General features: G+C 39.7%; 1 protein-coding gene and 1 long non-coding RNA gene across 3 annotated transcripts in view; both read right to left on the reverse strand.

The window, feature by feature from the left end:
- kif5ab (kinesin family member 5A, b) overlaps nt 1-22328 on the reverse strand; it is a 55352-nt gene that overhangs the window by 13471 nt on the left and 19553 nt on the right. For both annotated transcript variants that reach the window (XM_058630787.1, XM_058630786.1), the window contains exons 3-17: nt 19371-19444; nt 18920-19024; nt 18480-18528; nt 17039-17094; nt 16536-16623; nt 16256-16380; nt 14309-14413; nt 13356-13504; nt 11613-11761; nt 9316-9539; nt 8293-8361; nt 6754-6960; nt 3357-3503; nt 2230-2418; nt 1785-1902 (exon numbers count right to left, since the gene is read on the reverse strand). In XM_058630787.1, coding sequence (XP_058486770.1) covers nt 1785-1902; nt 2230-2418; nt 3357-3503; nt 6754-6960; nt 8293-8361; nt 9316-9539; nt 11613-11761; nt 13356-13504; nt 14309-14413; nt 16256-16380; nt 16536-16623; nt 17039-17094; nt 18480-18528; nt 18920-19024; nt 19371-19444 — 1854 coding nt within the window. The remainder of the gene's footprint in view (nt 1-1784; nt 1903-2229; nt 2419-3356; nt 3504-6753; nt 6961-8292; nt 8362-9315; nt 9540-11612; nt 11762-13355; nt 13505-14308; nt 14414-16255; nt 16381-16535; nt 16624-17038; nt 17095-18479; nt 18529-18919; nt 19025-19370; nt 19445-22328) is intronic.
- LOC131460366 (uncharacterized) lies at nt 20171-22027 on the reverse strand. Its single transcript, XR_009240382.1, has 3 exons — nt 21918-22027; nt 21101-21365; nt 20171-21002 (listed from the first exon to the last, which is right to left on the reverse strand). It is a non-coding gene; the product is annotated as an uncharacterized LOC131460366 (long non-coding RNA).

Genomic DNA, 22328 nt, shown 5'->3' on the forward strand with positions numbered 1-22328 from the left:
CTGAAACACACACACACACACACACAGGTTGGAGAGATTAATGATCAAAGAAATCATGACAGAAAGAGGAAAGACAGAGGAAGGAAGGAAAAAGGTAGACAAGAGAGTAAGACTGACTTTGTCAGCACAGCAGTGCTGGAGATTGATGTTCACAGCGAGGTCAGCGTGGTCCCATGTCATGCCTTGGGTGTAATAATAATAACGACAGCTACTGTATCATGCTGATCTGTTGTGCACTCACTGCTCTTCTTGTTGTCTGGTGATGAAATTACGAGCACTGTACCTCACAGGAGGCTGTGTCGTTAACGTGACCTGCGGCTCTTTGTATTCATCCTCTGAAATGACTACAGTCGCACTAAAATGTATGTATCTACCCTTAAATCCACTGGATATTGAATGCAGTTCTGTGAGAATCTGCGAGTGGGAAGAATGACTCACATATAGCCTCTGGCCTGATTTGCCTTTGCTTTTGGCCTGGATTGTGTCAGTGTCATGGGAGTAGCTGAACCTCAGCTCAAATTTCAAATGAACCATTTATCTATTCGTGCTGGTGCTGTTAGAAGTTTGGGAGTCTGAACTCATCATCAGTATCGGTACCCCCTTTCTTCTTCTTTGTCTCAACAGGATAGAAAGGCCTAAAGGCAAAGACTGAAACTCTGTGCTGAAGCCAATAAACACATTTTAAGCCGAGCGGCGAGTCCCCCCCTGTACATCCTGGGCTTGTTAAGGCTGAGGTTCAGTGACAGATTGGTCATGTTTTTACATTTTACTTTGTTCAGCCACAGTTAAGTTTGACTGTGTCTAAATTAACCTTAAAGCTGACTTTTGCATGTTGAGTCAGCGGATCTGACAAAATTTACAGTGTAGGTCAGTGTAAATATTGTCCTTCACTGTGCAGTGAGTAAGAAATGACAAAGTCCCGCAGCTAATTACTCATAATTCAAGTATCTGTTAGTACAATGCCATCTTAAACAACTCAAACCTACAATATACTGTATTTAAAAGTGATCTTCGGCTTTTAGTTAGTTTAAGATAGAGATGTTTTTCCCGCTTTTCTGTTCGGGTTGACAGTCTACAGATCTCTTCCCTGTTGCTCCTTATTTTGGTATTCGAGTCACATCGGTGAATATTTGTGCCTGAGGCAAACATTTCCTTTTATTACAAGTACAGTACTTATATATTCTATTTGCTCTGAGGTGACCATGTTTCAACAGTACTGATCTGAATTTGGCTTCATTTCACCCAAAAGCTGGACTGATCTTACTGTTGTGACTGTGATGGTTGTGTATTTCAACACTTAAGTGTTTCAAGTTCAGCGTAAGATGCTGTTTTACTTTTTTTTTTTTAGTCTTGGTCGTGCTCTATATTAAACTACTGGAATAGCTGAGAAACTTTAAAATGACTTTTTAGAAAACATCAATTATATTCATTGTGCCTAACAGATGAATCCTGAAAATCTTCTCCGGCTTTTGTTTTTGTGCCACAGGCAGACTTTTGCTTTTGAGTAAAAAAGTTTTTTTCCAGACACTCATGTTTCCCTGATGATGCAGTAAATGCTGCTGACTTTTGTTATTCTAAACCCGTTGTTTACATTGGATAGATTGGTAAAAGTAAAAAATGATCAGACATTCATGTTCCCCAGAGGAGTAGTTGTAATATCTTCCACCATCAAGTCAGTTAAAACTGAACACTTATTTATGTTTTGGTACTTAACTGGATTAAAACACTGAGAAAGATTCTACTTTTCTACAGTTTGTTTGTTTTTTCCAATGATTATATGTCACCTTGTGCTTGGACTTTGGCCAACTCCTCACTCAGAGAGTCGTAGCTGTCCTCCAGCTGTCTCTTCTTCATCTCCACGTTCTGCATGTACTCAGTCAGAGAGCGGATCCTGGCCCTGTGCTGAAAGTTGAAGCGCACGGTTTAGAATGTGGAAAGTGTAATGATGAGCAATCGACCACTACCTAGGACAGCATTTTCTATTTTCTATTCATTAGGGGATTTAATTAAAATGCCAAAGCTAGTAAAATGTCTAACAAAACACACAGTGCTTCAGGATTTAGGACAGGCTGCACAAGCAGACTTATTTCATTTCTACTTGAATTGATGAAGAGGAGAGGATTGTGCATAAAACGCCACTCAGTTTGGCACGGGCAAGTTTCAGTGTCTATTGTCTTAATTTTTCCATGACTCTGCAGCAACAGATAAAACAATTTTTTTTTCTCCAACCTGTGAAATGAGGAGGTGACATGAGGACAGCTCTCTCCCCGTCTCCTCCATCTTGCGGTGACACTCCATCTGCAGGTTCTCCAGGTGGCGGCAGCGCTTCACCATGGACTTCACCTCCGACTTTATCTTACTGATGTAGAGGCGAGCCACAGTGAACTCCTCCTCGATCGTACCGGTAATCTCCATGGGCTGGAGATGAATGAGGAGGAGACGAGAGACATTTCAAGACTGGGAGAGACGTTTGGCTAAGATGAAGTGGGGGAGGATGTAAAGACAGCCGGGGAGTTAAAGAGGCGGGCAGACGTTTTATAAGCGCTCGTTGGCATTCTGTACAAACATTGATTAAGTGAGCAACATTTTGCTGTGATGTGATATAGACTCCTTGAATAAAACATACGGATCAAAATCATTCGAGCATTTCAGATGACAGCACATATGCCTGTATACAGTCCTCAGACGTGGTATACATACAGAATAGAATGGCTCTTCAGATGCTGTATGACAAGCTCAAGTGTTATAAAGCTTTATTGTTGCTTTGGATCATGCAGATGCACAATACTATAAATGCCATATATAAATATGGCACTGTTGTACAGTGTGAATGTTTGAACCCTATACTCCTCTGCTTGAATTCCTCTCTTTTCTTTGGTCACACTTTAGGTCTAAACTAAGTGTTTCGCATACTGCTAGTTCTCAGAACATTTACTGAAAAAGAATCGCTTTCTGTGATGTACACTCGAAGTCAGTTATAGCTTATACTGTCATTAAACCCTCATTTTGACAGGAATAATTCGATTTTTACACTGGAAAAAGCAGGCTACCCTGATTTCACCATTATGTGTGTGACATCTGATGTATATAAGTTCAGGGTTTGACAGAGTTCTGTTATTTTTGTTTGAACTACATCATTCAAATATTTTAGTGTTTTTCCCTTGTTTTGACACTTTGGAGTGAAACCAAAGGTTTAAGACAAGAGATTTAAAATACAGAAGCATACTTTTATCTTCAAAGATAATCAAAGTACAAACATATTGTTTCAATGTTTTATTGTTCTTTGATTGTTCCCTTTGCTGCATTCTTTGCTCAGTGAAGACTGCCTCTAAAAACCACAACCCTGTGACACTCACCAGCTTGATATCCTTGTTTCCAACGATGGTGCTGAAGTCACTCAAGTCCCTCATGAGCCCGTTGAGAATCTCAGTGATGCGTTTCCTCTGGTGGCTGCTCACTTCTTGGATACGGGACAGCTCTGCCTCCAATGCCATCAGGTGACTCTATGGGGTGAAGGGCAAGAAGAGAAGGTGACAGTTGAAGTTGTGCAAGATGAGGGGGGGGGGGGACGACAAATAAGTGAAAAACCAAGAGGAGAGTTAAAGCCACGAGGTAATAATAAAAGGAGGGGAAAATTGTGTGGGGAGGATTGAAATAAAAGGTGACAGAGTCCTTTGACCTGAGAGCAGACACAGCTGCTGGACACATTTTAACCCTGGATCACATGTTCATCCAAGTAATGGCTGCTAAATTACAAATCAATAAAACACTGAGCCAGGGGTTGATGGCGTTGGCACTGGATGAAAGGATCTGGGAGGGTGAATGATGGGTTTACTCGATCCTCCTCCATTTTGTACAGCAGGTAGCTCCTAAGCAACACAGTAACCCTGTTCATTTATGAACACAATGTGACAAATTGGATTTAATTGCAGCAGTACTATGGCTCTTATCTCAGAAACACATTCTTCATTAGTTTTTCTACATTGTCAACATGTTGTTTACCTCGATAATCACATATATTATGGGTTATCCACTGTGCCAGAATATGGTTCTTGTGAAAAAACCTAACCTTTTTCTTGAGAAATATAAAATACAGCCTTCGAAATCAACCAAGTGTATTTTGTTTTTATTACAGAGTCTACAGTAACATTATTGGTGTTCATTGAGCGATACAACGCTGACCTTGTTTGGGATGTTTGGTGTGATTGTGTGTGGGCTATCAAAAATTGTTCATTTTAGATATGAAATGTTAAAGTGTAATCTTTACTCGTGTTCTTGTGTTTATGAACGGACGCTGCTACAGTACAGTAACTACAGGTTTGAAGATATTTACTCTTGTTGACGCTTGTTTATTTACCTTTACCAAGGGGATCATCTGTTATCACACAATTAATGTACTTTTAATGCCCCGTGCATATCACGTTAATTGCCCCATGGATCATATCAACTGAAAGCACCGTTAACCACCTCATAAATACACTAGCGTTTACCTCGGCGTCTTCAACTTTTTCATTAACATCAAACTCCCCGAGATCGTTTTCCAGGTCACTTCCCACGTCACAGCATTTACAGAGAACTTAAATGGTAAAATGGCAAATAATGAATTGATATTTATTTGTGTGTGAATAAATAAAAGGTGAGGAGCTGAAAGGTTAATGGAACATGTTTAGTTTGGTGGAAGGAAGATTAATAAAGTCATATTGTGCAGGTTGGTTAATGATGACTGGAGGTAGTCATGACAATAGAATGGGGTCTAAGTAGACCGATGGAGGAAGGAAGGTGCACGGAGAAGCAGGTGAATGGTGAGATGGTGAAAACTGTGATGAATCTACTACACCGTTACAATATTTTTCTAGGTCAGTGCTGCACCATTTCAACTGCTGATATGGGAAAAAAATGTAATGCTCATTATGGAATCCACTCTCTGCAAGAAACAGAGAGTGGAAGAGTTTGGGGAGGGGGAGGGAGAGGGTGGGGGCAGGATTTTTCACCCGCTGCATGATGTCTTGTGTTAAGCTTCACACCCTGTCAGGCTGCCAGGGGGCATCCCGGAGAAGAACGTGTCGGTGAGCGGTCCGATCAAAACAGGTTGTAGAGGAGACGTGCTAAGTGATATGATTGTTATGACTGCGGTTAAAGAGGCTTCACTTTTGTTTAGCTGACTAAAATATGAACTCAGGCTTCATACTGTGAGCGGTGTTCATCAATATATGAGAAAGACAAAGGGGGATGAGAGGACACAGTGGCAGGAAGCAAAGCATGCATGAAATATTAATTATGTTTTAAGAAGGTGAATAATGGCCCTCTCTGTCTACTGAGCCATAGTAACTTTATTAAGGACTGACCGACTCTAGCACTCGTCTGTGTTTTAGATTTATCTCTGTCTGAGTTGTTCTCCTCTCCTTATTCTCGTATTTTATTTGAAGCGACAACGGGTGGCTCAAAAAGCGGACTGTAATACTTGCAGTATTATAATACCCATTTACATCACAGTGAAAATCGATGATAATGAAATGATCAAAATGAAGAACACATTTACTTTTATATTGTTCTAAAATATTAACGAAATATTAATAACGTTTTTGTCTGAGAATCAGACTTTGAAAACCACCACTCTATAACAGTAAAATATTCATGACTTTGCCACAGAGTTACAAAAAAAGATATTTATGTATTAATTATTAACTAGTACTAGGATACCTGTCTGTGACAGACTTTGGAATAACCTTGTTTGACATTTGGAACAATTTATTTCAACTAACTGTATATTTTGGCTGTTTAAACTTTCCGTCTTTGTCTGGTTTCCTACCTCTGTGATTGTCTTTCACCTCTACCAATCATTGTTGCATCCCTCATGTATTTAGTCTCAGTGCTCCTTACTGCATTTTGCTGGCTGGTTTTTGTTTGGGATTATCTGCCAACCAGACATTAAACCTACCTCCACTCTCCAATGTCTGCTCTGTTGGCCCTGTAAATCTACCACGACAAAACTCACTTTAGAAACGAGAAATGTTGCTAAATCCCGATTGTGACTCAAAGACCTTCAGACCATCACTCAATAAACAATTCAAAGCTCAACTCTTAACCGTTTGCCAGAAACCTTGTTTCATAAAAGCTGAACATTACTTTCACAGGCTTTGGTGATGAACTATGCCAGATATAATTGCAATGTTATCCTTGAAGCAGTGAATTTATCCTTCGAACAAAGGTATTCAGTAGAAATGGTAGTATGGACTTTTGAGAGTTGACCTTAATCCTGAAAAATCAGGCCTGCAGGCTCTCCGCGGCTGCAGCTGTCAACATCTTGCATTTGCTTGTGGTTGTTGTGCACAACATGTCACTCATTGTCTACCGCTTTATCCTCCACATGAGAAAAACCCAGCTGACATAGGGGTGACAGGCAGGTTACACACTCTGGTGTTAACGTAGGTTCAGGTAAGGGTAGGTTCATCATTTTCTAATAATCTGTATCTGGTAAGTGACTGGTTGCCATTATCAGAATTTTCTTTCATCTTTCCTTCCTTACAACTTTCTTCATTTACAAAATATCTCCCCAATTACAGCGTGAAGCATTAGCTCTATTCACTGTATCCCCCTTTGTTTGTAGATACATACTACAGTTGTTGACAAAGCTGTGCTAATCATTTCCACTATTTTCACTTCATTAAATTTCACTCTTTTTCTCTCTCCCAGTATTTTGCACTGTGGCATGAGATGGAAAACAACACGCCTCTTAAAAAAGTCCCAACCAACCATTTTCTTTGCAAGCTCCTCAGCCAGGAGCTTGTTCTGGATGCTCTTCTCCTCAACCTCCAGGCTCTTCTGGTCATAGTTGACAGCCAACTCCTCCAGGGCCTGCAGGACCTCCTTCACCTCCGCCTTTGCAGATTCATTTTCTGTCTGCAGCCTGCCGAGTTCTGACTGCACCTTCTCACTGTCACCCCTGGATGATGCAAGAAGCTGTGGGGCACAGAGATAAACCAACTAAATATACATGCTAAATAAATATTTTGGTGAGAAAATGCAAAAGTCAACAAGAGAGGAATGCTTCTTTATGAATTTTCATTATTATTCACCCAAATATGTTTTATCTGGTTCATTTGGTAATAAAAGATAAGCATGTGTACACACACGGCTATGCAGCAAAGGTGTTATTTAATAGATAAAAGATATTTCATCATGAAATATTTCTCAGCACTGAGAGCTGGCATCATTGCGTCACCATGGAACTGGATTGGATCTGCAGTGCTGCAGCCCTCTGTGGGTCATTTCACAGAATAGATGTCATTAAGATGCTGCTCCACACGGGGTGCTTGCATGTCTACATTGTAGTAAACAGCTTCTGTTTGGCCTGATATATGTAAATTAATGTCACTGCGCACAAACTAAGGCTCTAAAGTGACCAAAGAGTTGGCTCAACCAAAAGCTTGGCAAGACACTACATAGAAATGCTTGTTTTAGGTTATTTAACCCACTGGTTTGCTCACTGTTATGTGATTATATGCTGCAAGTACTTTATAAGGCATCCTTTAATGAATGGATAAACCTTTTTAATGAAGATGTGATAGAGAAATATTATTTTCTGTTATAAAGATATAAAGATTTTATATTCACAAAGATATTTTCATACTGCATATCATTTGAGGACCCGCATGGAGGTTGCAAAATGAACAAAAGAGTATATAATTAAACAAAAACATAAAAAAAAAATGCAAAAGATTAATCTAAGAAGAGGAGATAAAACAACAACAACAACAGAAAAATACCTTTTTAACACAAAACACCAACAGGATCAGGGACCAGAATGCAGGGGAAACAACAGAAACATCAAGAAGAACTAAACAAAATTAACTGACAAAGACACTGGGGAGGTAGGGCTATTCAAACACAGCTGAAACTAATAAGATACAGGTGAATCAGATTAGGTCAGGGCAGCCAATCAAGAGGGAAAACTGGACATGAAGTACAACTACACAAGGTACACACACCAGGAAGAAGTACAAAATAAATCAGGAAACATGGAAAACGCACAACAAACTAAAAATAACTAAAATGAGTAACCCAGGAGTCATGACAACCATTATTTTTTCTGCAATATAGTTCATTCATTTCTGCATACAATATGGCTCTCCGGTCAGGTACTGTCTCTCATCTGAAAGGACCTTTTTCTCTCATGTACAGTATCTTAATGACATGGTAAGTGATACTTTCAAGGCCACGTTTGCAGATGTGCAGCACACTGTGGGCCATTTAACCAAACTGATGAAAGAATGTAAAATCAAGGTCTTTTACCTCCTCCTGGTTGAGCATCTGCTCCTTCAGCTTCTCCACCATCTGGCTCTGGTAGTTGATCTCACCATCCTTTAGTGGTAAAGAGTCGAGAGAGTACATATACATATATATAGTAGGGCTGCAATGATTATTCCATTAATTAAATTACTAAATGAATCGTTAACTATTTTGATAATCGATTAATCGATCGTTTTTTTTTTTCCAATAATTGAGATCAGTGTTTTTGATTTGTCAGCTTCTTAAATGTAAATATTCTCTGGTTTCTTTGCTCTATTTAAAAAAAAGAAATCATCAAAATAATTTTCTGACATTTACTGGCCAGACAAGTACTGAATCAATCTAGAAAATAATCGACAGATTAATCAATTGTGAAAATAATACTTTGGACAAGTCATTTTATATACTTTGGTTCCAGGGTGAAATTATGTAAGCTACATTTTAGCTTGCATTAAACTGGACAAATGCAACATGATTACAATCTAACCATGAATAAAAACAGTACATGTGACAAACACACATACACATTATTGCAGAACAAGCCTTTCTGTCTTCAACCAGATTATTATTACCAGAATAAATTCAACATGTTATGTTCTGTGTATAAATGCACATTGATATGTTGCATGCAATACACTGTAGAATACCCTGCATCAGGTAGAGTAGTGCTAGTGTAGTGCAGTGGAGAAAATGGCTTAGATGTTACTAAAAAATATATCTTATGTATACTGTAAAGGACAGAAAAACCTGCCAGAAATTGCACATTACTGCACCGTAGAGCACATCGTACTATATATGTGCACAGATATTTGTTAACTTAATTAATTTCCCCAATGAAACCTATTCCTTAGTGTTAGTCACTATTGGATGTAATGTTCTGCATTCATTATCATGAATAATACATGTAGTTTAGGGCTCGTAGTATTCATTTGTGCTCACAATTATGAAAAGCTCGAGCCATGTTGTATAATAATCAGCCCCACATTCATGCTCGTAAATTGCCCCCGTGTGGTAATCCGTCATCACCTTATCATCCAGCTGTTTGTAAAGCTTCCGGATCTCCTCCTCGTACTTCTGCCGCTCCTCCTCAGAAATGTGAACCACAATCGAGGACGCGATGGAGCATGGAGTGCAGGGGGTGCAGGGGGTGCATGGACTGCAGATGTCAAGAACCGGCTCCTCAGTCTCAGGCACCAGTGGAGCATCTTCTGATCCCTCACTCAACTGCTCCAAAACGACAGCATTCTCACCTAAAAATGAGTTACAAAATAATAGAATGTATTTATTTCTGTCTGTGGTGCATCCTCCCAAACATGGGTTAATCCTTGACAGATGTCTTCACACATGGATGCGCTTAAATGTCAGGAGGCGAGAACAACACGTGTGTATACTGACAATACTGGTCAGCTTGACTGCAGCTGACTTTTATGCCAGAAATGTGAAAAAATAAAAAATGGGGCAGATGAATGCAGAGAGAAACCTGCATTGACAGCTCCCCTGTTTTCCAGTGCATTTCAAGTTCAATGCTCTTCCATAGGCTGTGTACTGATGTGTCTCTTGAGAGGGTGAGACGCAGGACGGGACCTAAATTGGTCACAACACACAGTGTCGGTTCAATCAAAAATGGATCGCTGAAATGACTGGTGAGTATATTGTGTCAGAAAATGATAGAGTGGGCTATGCTGTATTTACAGCTAATGTCATGAAATATGTATCATGTCACTTTCTGCCTGTTCCACAACTCTGAGGAAACATCAGCATAAATCTCTCCACGCTGCCTGTAGAGGTTCATGCTAGAGATTCATTAAGAGCAAGTCATATTTCGTATGTTGTCACTTTTTCTACATCTGTTTTTGTTTGTGCTGTAACTGAATGTTCCAAGAAACTGTCTTCCTCTCCAGTAATTCACACTACTGATCAGACTGACTGAAGGCACTGTGAAAGAAAAGTGGAGGATCGGATTTTTAAAATGGAGTGTTGTGCCCCTTAAAACAAAGTCAAAGTAATCCATAAGTAATCCATACATCTGTTACGTAATCCATGCATGAGACAATAGACCTACCTGACACCTTTTATAGATTAAGGCCGTCCTGTGTAGTTGAAGGTCGGCTAATCAGTCAAGACAGTTGTCAGGTTAGGTGTAACACAAAACCAGCAATGTACCATAAAGACTCTCAGTCCAGACTGAAAAGACAGAGGTTTCATGAGATTTACTGTGCGAGAGAGCTGTTTCTGTCTCTGGGCCATCCTTGATTAAAGAATCCGGTGATATGGGGCAGGATGGAGGTTAAATCTGCCTTGGGGAGTTCCTGGGCCTGAGGTGGGCAACAATACAAGGAGCAGTAATGGTGTGTGAGTGTTTGAGAGTCAATGACATTGATATCGGACTGTGTGGGTTGACAAGGACAAGGTTATGAATTTTCATCAGATGTGATTATCTTCTTCTCTGTTAGGATTACATATACTTAAGGATTCATAAAACAAAAAAAGTCTCTGGCCCGTCTTACCCTTTAGCACAGTATGAGGGGGAATCTACTTATGCAGGGTGCAAAAATCTGAATAATATGAAACAGAAAGCGCTGGAAAGGAATTAAGTGTGTTGGGCAAAAGTCCATAAATTCTGTTTGGCTTCTGTCCTTCCAAACTCATGTATTCAGTCTCCATCAAATAAGGTTAAATCTGCATTTACGCGGACTGAAAGGTAATGTGTGCAGGCTGGCAGAATGGTGGAATTTCAGTCCTGCCAGTGAGTACACTTTGGCACATGAAGAGAAGTGGAGCAATTTTTATGTAGGGGACTGTGTGTAAAGGCTGTAGTCATTTGACTGGAATACCAGCACTCTCCAGCACAAACTCTCCCCTCTGACTTCTATAGTGGCAGCTTTTTTTTAACCAAATAAAAACAGCTGATTCAGAATCTTTCCTTGCATGTCGCCTCACGGCTGTCAACGCGCCATGTGACAAACCTTGAACCTGAACCTGAACCCTAAAGTTATAAGATCATCAGTGTCATTGCGATTAATCCCGAGGGGACCATGAATGTCCACTTTAAATTTCATGGCCACCTATTGAGACTTTTCCCCTCAGGAAGTGAATACGATTGCAATAGTAAATACAGTTCTGCCTCGAAGGACCAATGTCATCCTTTAGTTGTAGTAATTACAGTCAGACAGAACGGTACACTATCTAACCACCACCTTCTTGAATTGCAGAAACTACAAATGTGTAATTATTCAGACATTAAACATGTCAGTAGTGCAATTTCCACAGTGTCTGCACAGTGTTATTGTAGGCTGCCAGTATTAAGCCAGGACGGTTATTACCGTTCCTCCAGCAGTTCAGCTCAGCCTCCAGCCTCTGAACAGTCTCCTTCATTGATCTGTTCCTCTCCTTTTCCTTCTCATACTTCTTCTTCCACTGCTCTGCTGTGAGCTCCAGATTCACTGACACAGTATTCCGGATGGTCTTGGCTCTAATTGGAGGGATGTAATGAGAAACAGAGAGAGAGAGAGAGGGAGGTAGGAAACAGTGTGAGGGGTTTGAGTATGAGAGAGAAAGGGGGGAAAAAGTGTGAAAGAACAGAAGCAAACAGAGAGAGGAACTGTCAACAAGGGTATTTCAGCCTCAGCTGCTCAATGAAAATGGCCTTGCATCTCATTAATTGGTATGCAAATTGGGTTTCTACAAACTGTGCTTTATGGTGCATATAGAGAGAAGGCAATACACAGCAACAAGGAGTCAAAATGTAGACAAGCAACACCTTATGGTGTCGGACGGTGAAATGCAGATTCAAAAACATCCACTAACAAAAAAGTTAAAAGGTGTAGTTAGTGGTGAACAAACACATCTGTAAATTAAACTGGACAGTGCAGATTTCAAAGAGTTATTGTGGCTGACAGAGGGAGATAACTTCAAAATATCTGCTGTGAAATCTGTCACTCCCCGTGCTCAGCCATACATGATTTATTTCAACCAATACCAATCACGTCAGTCTCTATTCAAGGCATTCAAGACGTGATGCGCAAAGGTTTTTATCTTTCATTCCGTGTGTGAGCTCATTCGAGTTGACAGTGGGCAACGGGAGATAAAGCAAAAACCAGATCTCAGTTTCTGAGGGGGCCGATGACTCTTAAAGATGCTGTTTAAGCAGTTCCTATCCTGTTCACGAACTAAACTGCAACATAAACCCTGCCTCTGGGGCGATATATGAACACACTTCACATACCACATGTGCACATTGGCCTTGAGCACCAGGTTCCTGGATTCACTCCCAGCTGGGACCATTTTACTTACAGTACACTTCTCTGCCTCTTCTCTCTCATACCATTTCTTCACCCTGTCTATTAAAAAATATCGACATAATGCTAAAAATATATGCCCTTGTAGTCATTTAAGGGGGGGACAATAGCTCAACTGGAAGGTTGTGGGTTTGAGTCCAAGCTCAGCTGGTCTACATGCTAATGTGTCCTTTGGTAAAACACTTAACCTCACGTTGCTCCTGTCAGCTTTGCCAGCAGTGTGTGAATGGGTATGAAAAATATGTGCTGCATGAATGGCTGTTCGTCCTTGTTTCTTTTTTCCCCACTGCATTCCTCATCTTGTGTGTTGTCCCTGTTCTGTCCGTGTCTGTGTGAATGTGTGTTAAGCTGGTGGATGCGGCATTCACGCCAAGACAGTCGTGCTTCCCTTCAGTGCCACCTGCTCACCTGTTCAGCGAGCAGTCGTGTATAACCACAAGCTCAGGCAACAAAAGAGCTCCCCCACACCATTCTATATTTATAGTTGGACTCATCGCCACTACCTCTGCTCACGCCTCACATCAGCAATATCAGCCTTGTCTTACCCCTGACCCTGGACTCTGGACACTTTCCTGTCTACCTTTTACTTATTCAAATATCCAGCCAAAAACCTTAATCTTAACCTTATGAAGCAGTCACGTGTGACCAGCATGTCAGGGTCAGGCCTACAGTATTTCAGCAGAACATCCAAAAAGCTGCTGCAGAGGAATGTGTGTTGGGGCGGCACAGTGCAGCAGCCCGTGGATACATAGTATGAGAGCATGTTACCTTTGGCCAAACATCAAAGTGGATTTGGTCTCCACGTCGTTGTAGCTAGAGGGAGAGCAACAGATGAACATGGTGGTGCGACAGTTTCCCCCCAGCGAGTCCTGCAGAATGCGAGTCATTTTGCTGTCACGGTATGGCACGTGGGATTTCTTCGGATAGATAAAGGAAGGAAAGGAAAGAAGGGGAAACGGAGACGAAAACAGGCAGGGGGGAAAAAGGACAAAAGAAAACTGTAACATATTCTGAATTGCTGTGCAGGCATTCACATTTTGACATTCAATGAAATGTACTGTGAGCGTCGGCAGATTACAAAGCGAGAAGAGGCTTTTCTGCATCTGCTGCATCATTCATGGAATTACCTTTTAACCGTCGGTATGCCTTCATAAAAGATAGTCCTTGCGCATGAATAAAGAATGAATGCCATTCGATTTATGAAAGATTTGTGAGTCATTTACAGCCTGTGAGCCTTTCCATTAAGTTTCTGAAGAGCCCCCCCCCAAGCCTTCAGAGCTATATGAAAATAGATCGCAAAAGCTTTAATAATGACGATAGAGCTTAGACAGACTAGAATGTGTCAAGAGGGTGAGTTTGCTGGTTGAATTATGAAAAAATAAATAAATAAAAATAGTAATATGTCATCAGCCGTGGTGGCATTGGGCAGAAAAAATGCTCACAGCATTAATCCGACAACATGATATTGTCAATACAAAAGGATTCTACAAAAGCCTCTCGAAAAAAAATCATTTTTTGATGACAAAGGGTTTTATTACTGTTAAATATTTCATACTGCTTCTGCTCTTCATGCTACATTGAGCTCCTGTGCCTCTGTAATTCGGCATTGACTGACTGTTAGTGTCATTAGGGTACTTAACAAACCCCCATTGTTTTGACAGCATGATTTATGCATACGTTAAAAAAAAAAAAAACAAGCAACAAAGACTTCTCCGCCATACCGTTCCCTCAGCCAAGGCTGAGATGACGTTCCCCAGAGCCGACAAAGACTTGTTGATGTTCTTAGCCTCGTCCAGCACCGCTCCCTCTGCCCCTGTCTTACTGACCTGACACACAGAAAACACATAGAAGAACACTGTCAGTATAGGAAACACTGGGTTTATTCTCCTGTAATTCTTCATTCTTGGGGTGCTGCATCTTAGTTTATTATAATTCCTGGGAAGTAAATTGATTTGTGGCTGTAATTTCATAGTTAAAATGCTGACAGTGTTCTGTTGGTAGACACTAAATGAATCACTTCCATATAACCTCTATACCAGGCGAGTCAAACATGCAAACATTTTAGACTTGTTTATAGACAAACACTACCAGACACACCATTAATCATGTATGGATTGTTTAGATTTTTCCCTATAATCCTCATTGTTCTTACCAAGAAAATTGAACAGTGTTTGTACTTTTTTTTTTTTTTACAAACTGCTGAGAGGCTTTCTGCTCGATATGTAACTTTTATAGAAAATTGCCATGGGATACAATTATTTACAGAAAGATAACGAGGAGCTTGATTATGGAGGAGAACAAGTTGTTCTATCAACTACCTTTACAACTCATGCACCCACTTCTTGTTCCATCGTAATGTTTTGCATATACAAGTCTGAAGGAAGTCTGAAGCATTTCCTTCTTAACTCCCTGGGGATGAACCAGCCCAGCATACAGATGCTGCATCAGCACTTATAAGCATCAGACTACATACATCAGCATCCACCTATACTATGTGGCCATCTACGCCTGTATTGCAAATGATAAATCGTCTGTACTGTGTTTATAGAGTGCCTTTCTAGTCCTGATGTCCACTCAAAGTACTTGTCAAGGGTATGTATAGTAGACTAATGGTGTGTTTCCAACGGCTCGACTCACCTCGCCTCTGGTACCAACAATTACCATGAAAATGTCTAAAATCTCAATATTTAACAGAGGAGTCTGGTGTATTTAGTGACAGCACTGCATCACAAACCCTGCCGCTGTATTTCAGTCCAGTGACTGTGTCTGACGGAGTCTGTGCTCTGGTCATGGAGAAAGTACTGAACAAATAGTTTTAATTAACTGATTCTAATGATTCAGTTACACTGAAAACAACTGCTTTACAAGTCACTAGTCACTCGTGTGTGTGTGTATTGCGTGTAAAGCGAACTCACGGCAGTTTCATGCAGCCGTGCAGTGATGACTCTGCCCCACGTTGAGTAGGTACGTTAGTAGGTATGTTTGTAGTGGAAAACCAACCTTAAACCATGCCGTGGCGAGACGAGGCGAGGCAGACCATAGTGGAAAAGGGCCATATTGGGACCTGGGATCAAACCCCCAACCTTCTGACTGGAAGACCACAACTAATCCACAGCTGTATGTATACCCTATTTTATATTTTGCATCAGTAGGTACAATCAAAACAAGGAACCGATGGGAACACTCAGCCTTCCCTGTCTGCTTCTGAGAGTATGACCTATGCCCTAGGTATAAATTGTTTTCGAGGAGAGATGAGCCGACTCAGATTTAACCTAAAAGGCCTTGAAACAGGAGAACAATTTGTTTGTGGATTCCCCTCAGTGTGACCTCTGTCTTGGCTGAAATCTCATTTAAACCCTGATCTGAATGAGAAAACAAAACAGTCGTCTGAAAAATAGTCATTTTTTTGTATTAAAAATGAGCAAACACTGAACCCTTATATTTAATCGGTGGGTGACTAAGTCAAGGCAACACTTCAAAATGAATTCTCTAAAGTCTCTAAAGCAGACATTTTCAAAACAGTACCATCATTTGAATGAGCTGAAGGGTAAACTTTTATTACATTAGTCATCTGCTTCTTTGATTGAAGCACCATGACTGAGGAAATACATCATGAGCAGCAGTGAAAAGCAATTTCAATATTTTTGAAAAGTTTCTTTTCGCCCTACCTTCTCACTACCTGCAAGGTCAACCAGGTACAGCTTCCCACTCAGCTTCTGTTCCGTCTCCACATTTTCCTGTTTGATGTTTATTAGGAAGATGCAGTGGCTGCGGGAACTGTGCTCATTCATGTCTAAAGAGCAGAATGATAATACAATGCAGAGAGGAGAAGAGGAGAGAGAGAGACGGAGTTCTGAAGAACAATATCTTGCACATTTATTTTTGTTTTACTCACTTTAAAGAAAGGCCTGACATGAATGAACACCAAGAAGATACAGTGTGACTCACTCGTGACAGCAACGTGACGGCTGGCCTTTCCTTCATCTATCACATCCATCACTTCCTCAGGACTTGTGACAAAGCGCTCGGTGCAGCCCTGAATGAAAGAACACACATTCAAGCACAAAAAAACAAAATGCCAAACGTACAATTGTGTCTCTTTGTGTGTGAGTGGCTGAAAGCAGAGGAAAGTTGTGCAAACTTAAAAAAACGTTTTAAAGTAACAGATATCAAGTCAAGTCAACTTTATTTCTAAAGCACATTTAAAAAACAACCAAAGCCGCAGCAACATAAAATCAATAACAACAGAAGCAAAACAGTGAAAAAGAGACATAATAAAACATTAAAATGGTAAAAACTACATAGAAATGTCCGGGTTGACTATTCTTATCCTGAAGTGAAGGCCAAGGAGAAGAGCTCGGTCTTTAAAAGTGATTTAAAATGTTCAATGATGGAAGCAGATTTAATTTCCAGGTGTAGATATGTATGAACACAACAGGTATCTGACTCACCTTCACGTAAGGAACCCTGTATTTGTCTTCATGCACTGAAAGGTTGGTTTTTGTCACTGTGAGGGCAAATGAGGAGAAGTCATTATCAGGGTGTGTTTGCATATGTGTGCGCTTGACAATAATACTATACTATAATCACACCTGATTATGTTCATAGAATGTTTCTGTAAAAATAAATAAATTGTGAAACTTTTTGAAAGTCACAGAGAGGTTGAGCACACACAAGCTTCTGCTTATGTCATAAATACAAAATACTTATTTCTGGCAAACGTCATCTGTTGGCCCAAATTCCAACATTGGTCATTTCAGATTCCTATCTTTTTGATGGTAATTGAATTTCCCTGGACTGTCATGCTGTGGAGACTGCTGTGTGTTTCAGCATCCCAGGGTCACTTTTTCTCCATGAAAACACTTCACAGTGTCGCATCAATTCATCTCACTTGTTTTAGACCTTTTTTTTCCCGTACATATAAATTGTCCTCTGACACTGCTGAGACCTCCCCTGCATACAGATGTGAACTTTCACCACTGCTCCTTGCTCCATTTTGAGATGTAATCACAGTAATGCTGCCTACAGTTCTCCCTGAAGGCTTCTCCCTCATTTTTGCACTGAACTGATAGGACAGGACCGAACTATAATTCAGTGCTATCACTGAGATTCTGTGTCGTGTCATAAAAACCACAGCCCTTTATTTTCTGAGGCAAACGTACAGCAGATCTCAGGATATTGTTCAAGTTTTTCAATTTGCTTGTATCGATTCAAACACTGTTACGATATCTCACAATCATTGCCAATGCAACCAAGGGCATATCGTTTCAAGTGAAGGGTGCAATATCATTAATATAATTAAATGTTTCCTTGTAAAAGCCCTGCAACTTTTTATGATGCTTAGTGTTTCACAAATGGATTCTTATCTCCATCTTATTTGAGATTCAGTCTTTTCACTTTATAATCCATACATGTCTAGGTGTAGCTATAAGACTGCAAGAAATTTGGATATACATAATATGCATGGGCCACACAGTATGTAGTTAATAATGTAATTTAATGTTGAAGGCAATACATTTAATAATCAAATTTCTTATTATTACTATTATAAAAAATACTGCTAGCCAACATATTCGGTATTAAATTGTGTTTAAACACATGATATTAATTGGGCCGCATGTCATCCATTGGGGGGCCATATATGGCCCGCGGGCTGCCAGTTTGACGCCGCTGCTTTAAATTGACCGTAGGTGTGAGAGTGTGAGTGGATGGTTGTTTGTCTCTACATGTGTCCCTGTGTTGGACTGGCAATCTATTCAGGGTGTGACCCCGCTTATCACCCTACATCAGGTGATATTGGGGCAGCACATACCACCCCCCCTTCCCCCCCGGCGACCCTCATGTGAAGGATAAAGTGGTAGAAGATATAATTTTGCGAGTATATAGACGCACCATCCAGCAGGTCCCGGATTTTATCCATGTAGATCTCAAAGTAGGATACCTGCAGCAAAACAATACGATAAAACAATGACATGTTTGATCGTTGAAGTAAAAGGAGGAGACAGACAGAGAAACTGATACAAATAAATGAGGCAAAAATACAAAAAATCATAATAATGCTCATTGTAATGTGCTACAAGATGATTGCAGTAATCTGCCCTCCATGGGCTTGGCAAGCTATTATCTTTGTTTATAAAACCGTGGCATAAAAGGGAGAAAAGCACAACTAACAATGCCCGATTATTGTGGTTTACACATCAGGATTTATTGAGTCTATCCATGTGAGGATTATGTCAGAGGTTCTGGTTGAATTCCCACTGAACAACATTCAGACATGTAAGTGACTGCAGAGATGCACACATGAACAAGCACAAATTGAAATTCACACTAACCTTGATATGGAATTCCAGGTTCTCGTCCATCGCAAATATATGTTCAAAAATATCCTCAGCGATCCGAGGAATGATTCCCATTCCCTGTGGGTCGTGAAGGTTCCCCTATGAGGAAAAAACAGATGAAATAAGAGAACAGGAGTGAAGTAGGATGAATGAAGACCCTGGGATGAATAAAGATGAGATAATGGTGAAAGAAAAAGGAATGGATCAGCTTTTGGCTTTAAAGAGGAACTGGTTGGTTTCCCAGAGAGAGTTGTAAAGGAGGTTAGAGGCCACAGAACACTGGGAAAGTGAGATAAAGAGTGATGAAAGTGATGGAGGTAGGTGTGGTGTCAGGGAGAGCAGAGAGGATAGAGCGTATGCTACAGAGGATAAAGAAGAAAAATATGACTGCATACGTGTGCCACAGCAGAAGGTTTACCTCCTAAATTACACAGTGATACTGTACCTCCATGGTGTGTGTCTTTCCGGAGGAAGTCTGCCCATAGGCAAAGATCGTCCCATTGTATCCACCCAGTACATCTGAAATGAGGGTGAAGAATAAAACATGCATTTTAAATGAACTAGAGTGTCAGACAAAAAATAAAAATCTGACATAAGTTCAGGTTGCTTTATAAAGTGCATTTGTAAAAGAACAAAACAGAGAAATACCCAAGGTGAATGTCTTTTCCAAAGGACCAATCAAACTGTGCTTTATAAATACTGAGGTGTATTTAAGCTTGGTTAGGAGCCAAATGACCTCTGTGGCTGCGCACAATAAACAATACCTGCAGCGGCACCACCATTCACTGAAGAACCATGTATGGATATATTTTTTTCCTCCATTCCTCTGGTACACTGAAAAAAAATTTTAAATGACATTTTTCCAGTAAATTACATTTACTTAAAAAAGCTAGGCAAGTTTTTCCACACAGAAAGTGCTTGTAATCTTTACTCAGGCTATTTCCAAGTAATATTTACTTATTTTTATGAAAAGTACAAAAGTAAATTGCACTGGCAATACTCACCTATAGCTTGTAACTTTCACTCAGATTACCATTGCATCCAATTACAAAACCCAAGTAAACATTGCTGATGTTTTTATGTGTTTCTCACTCATCTTTTCTTTGCTATATTATATGTAATGATTAAGTAATATTTATATGAATGTTTTAGTTAATATTAATTGAATTAAGTAAATATTTTAACTATTGTATTAAATAATTCAATATTTTCTAAAAAACAAATATTTGCAGCTTAAGGGCTGTTTGAAAGACACTTTTATTTCACATTTGAAATTGGCATAGATATATTTAAAATGTCTACATAACATAAGCACAAACACATGGCCATAGAACTTCTTGCTAGCGCACATTTTAAAACAGTGCATATATATATATATATACATATATATATATATATATACACACATATATACACATGTATGTATATATATACACATATACACACTCTCTGGAGTACATACAACATATAGGAAAGTTCGATTCCACCCCTGGCTAATTGTACTTGATTCCATTGTAAGTCGCTTTGGATAAAAGCGTCTGCTAAATGACATGTAATGTAATGTAATGTACATATATCAAGGGAGTTCAGAAACCATTATTAAGCTCCAAAGTAAGGAAACTAATACAGTGTTACAGTTGACCTTTCCTCTTCTAATTCTGTAATTCCATCAATTGGGCTCTATTACAAACTTAAAAAGATTGAAGCTTTCACTTCCTTCATTGAGGAAAAAAATTCCTCAAAGTTTCAACCAATCAGATAGCTGGACTGAGCAGGGGAAAAAAACATGCTTTTCTTTTCCTTTCTTCTAATCAACTTTCAGAACAGTAAAGAATACATACATCAACTCTGTCCATTAACAGCTGCAATCACTACCTTTGCGGACATTCTCAGGATGTTCAGGACAGATAGGACTTACATAAAACTGAGCAACACTTGAAATCACTGTCAGAAAACTGACTCAAAATAAAAATAACACTGGTGCTTTCATTTTCTTGTGGAGAGACTGGACATTTGCTGACATTCTCAGGGTGTGTCAGCCGTGGAGTCCAAATTAGCAGTCAGAAGGTCCTATGTTCTGTTAAAAGAAAAAAGAAAAAAGTTATCTATATGCTTTTCACCTGAAAAACAAACAATCTCAAGGAGGCACATTGATATTCATTTTTTTTAACTTACATATCATATGGCCCTGTGATGGACTGGTGAACTGCCCAGGGTGTACCCCGCCCATCGCCCTATGTCAGCTGAGATTGGCACAGCACTCCCCGCGACCCTCAGAGAATATGGATGGATGGATATTACAAATTATGTGTACATTATTTTGTAATATTACCTGTATGGCCAGGTGTCTCGCTTTTGTAGTCCTAAGTAGTTGCTATTGTGCATACAAAGGCTGATGCTCCTCATGTTCTTATAGACTGTTGTGACTTCCTGTTAAAGTCTAAAAGGAAAACAGAAATGTAATAATGTAATGTAAAGAACTAGTGACTCACTTTACATAGTGCTGTGGTGCCAATTTCATCAAACAACAGAGTTGTACTTTCTATATTATAAGTACATAAGTAAATAAGTAAAGTGATGTGACATAATTGTTATAATACAGTTTACAAAGGGAAAGTCGTTGAAAGTAGTTCAATGAATGAAAGAATAAATTAACTCAAGTCTATTGTTATCGGTATCAACAATTGAACATTTCAAAGGACTTCAACTTCAGTGACTTGTAACGGGGTCAACAGAGCTGGCAGCACAACTTTTCCTTATTTCTGTAAAACACATATCATATTACAATGAAATACACTCGTTGCAGCCAGCAGCATATTAACCACATTCAGCTCTGATAAAACCACGACCTCATGTAATGAGAGCGAAAAGGACATGCCAGCAAATTAGTTAGCTAGTTAGCTAGCTACGAGGAAAATACATTATTTGCTAGTGCGGAGAAAGTGATTTAACTAGGTAAGCCAACAGGAACGTAAAAAGTTTGTTTCTTTACCTTCATGGTTCCATATTCCCGTTCCGTCTCAGTCAAACTCCGCCAACCTAGTCGAGATGTGGACCATGGACGTGTAGTTCGTGTCTGACGAAAGACCGCTGAAATGCGGGGCGGGGCTTTGACGTCATGCCCCGAATGCAGAGAAGGTTGCCAGATTCACTGATGTCACTCAATTACGTTTTACTTGGAAATATCAACTAATTAAGCCAATGAACTGGTTAAGTGAAAATTACTTGGATGGAAGGATTCAATTTACAATTTACAAAACTTAGGGAACATAATTTACACAGAATCACCAAGTAATGCACAACATGAAAAACTGCTATTTTAAAGTAAAAGCACCAAATTCGTATTTTTTTGTAGAATTTATATAGCTAGTTTAAATAATAATTACATGGCCAAAAAATATTT

This window comes from Solea solea, chromosome 6, assembly GCF_958295425.1.
Source record: "Solea solea chromosome 6, fSolSol10.1, whole genome shotgun sequence".
Taxonomy (NCBI): Eukaryota; Metazoa; Chordata; class Actinopteri; order Pleuronectiformes; family Soleidae; genus Solea; species Solea solea.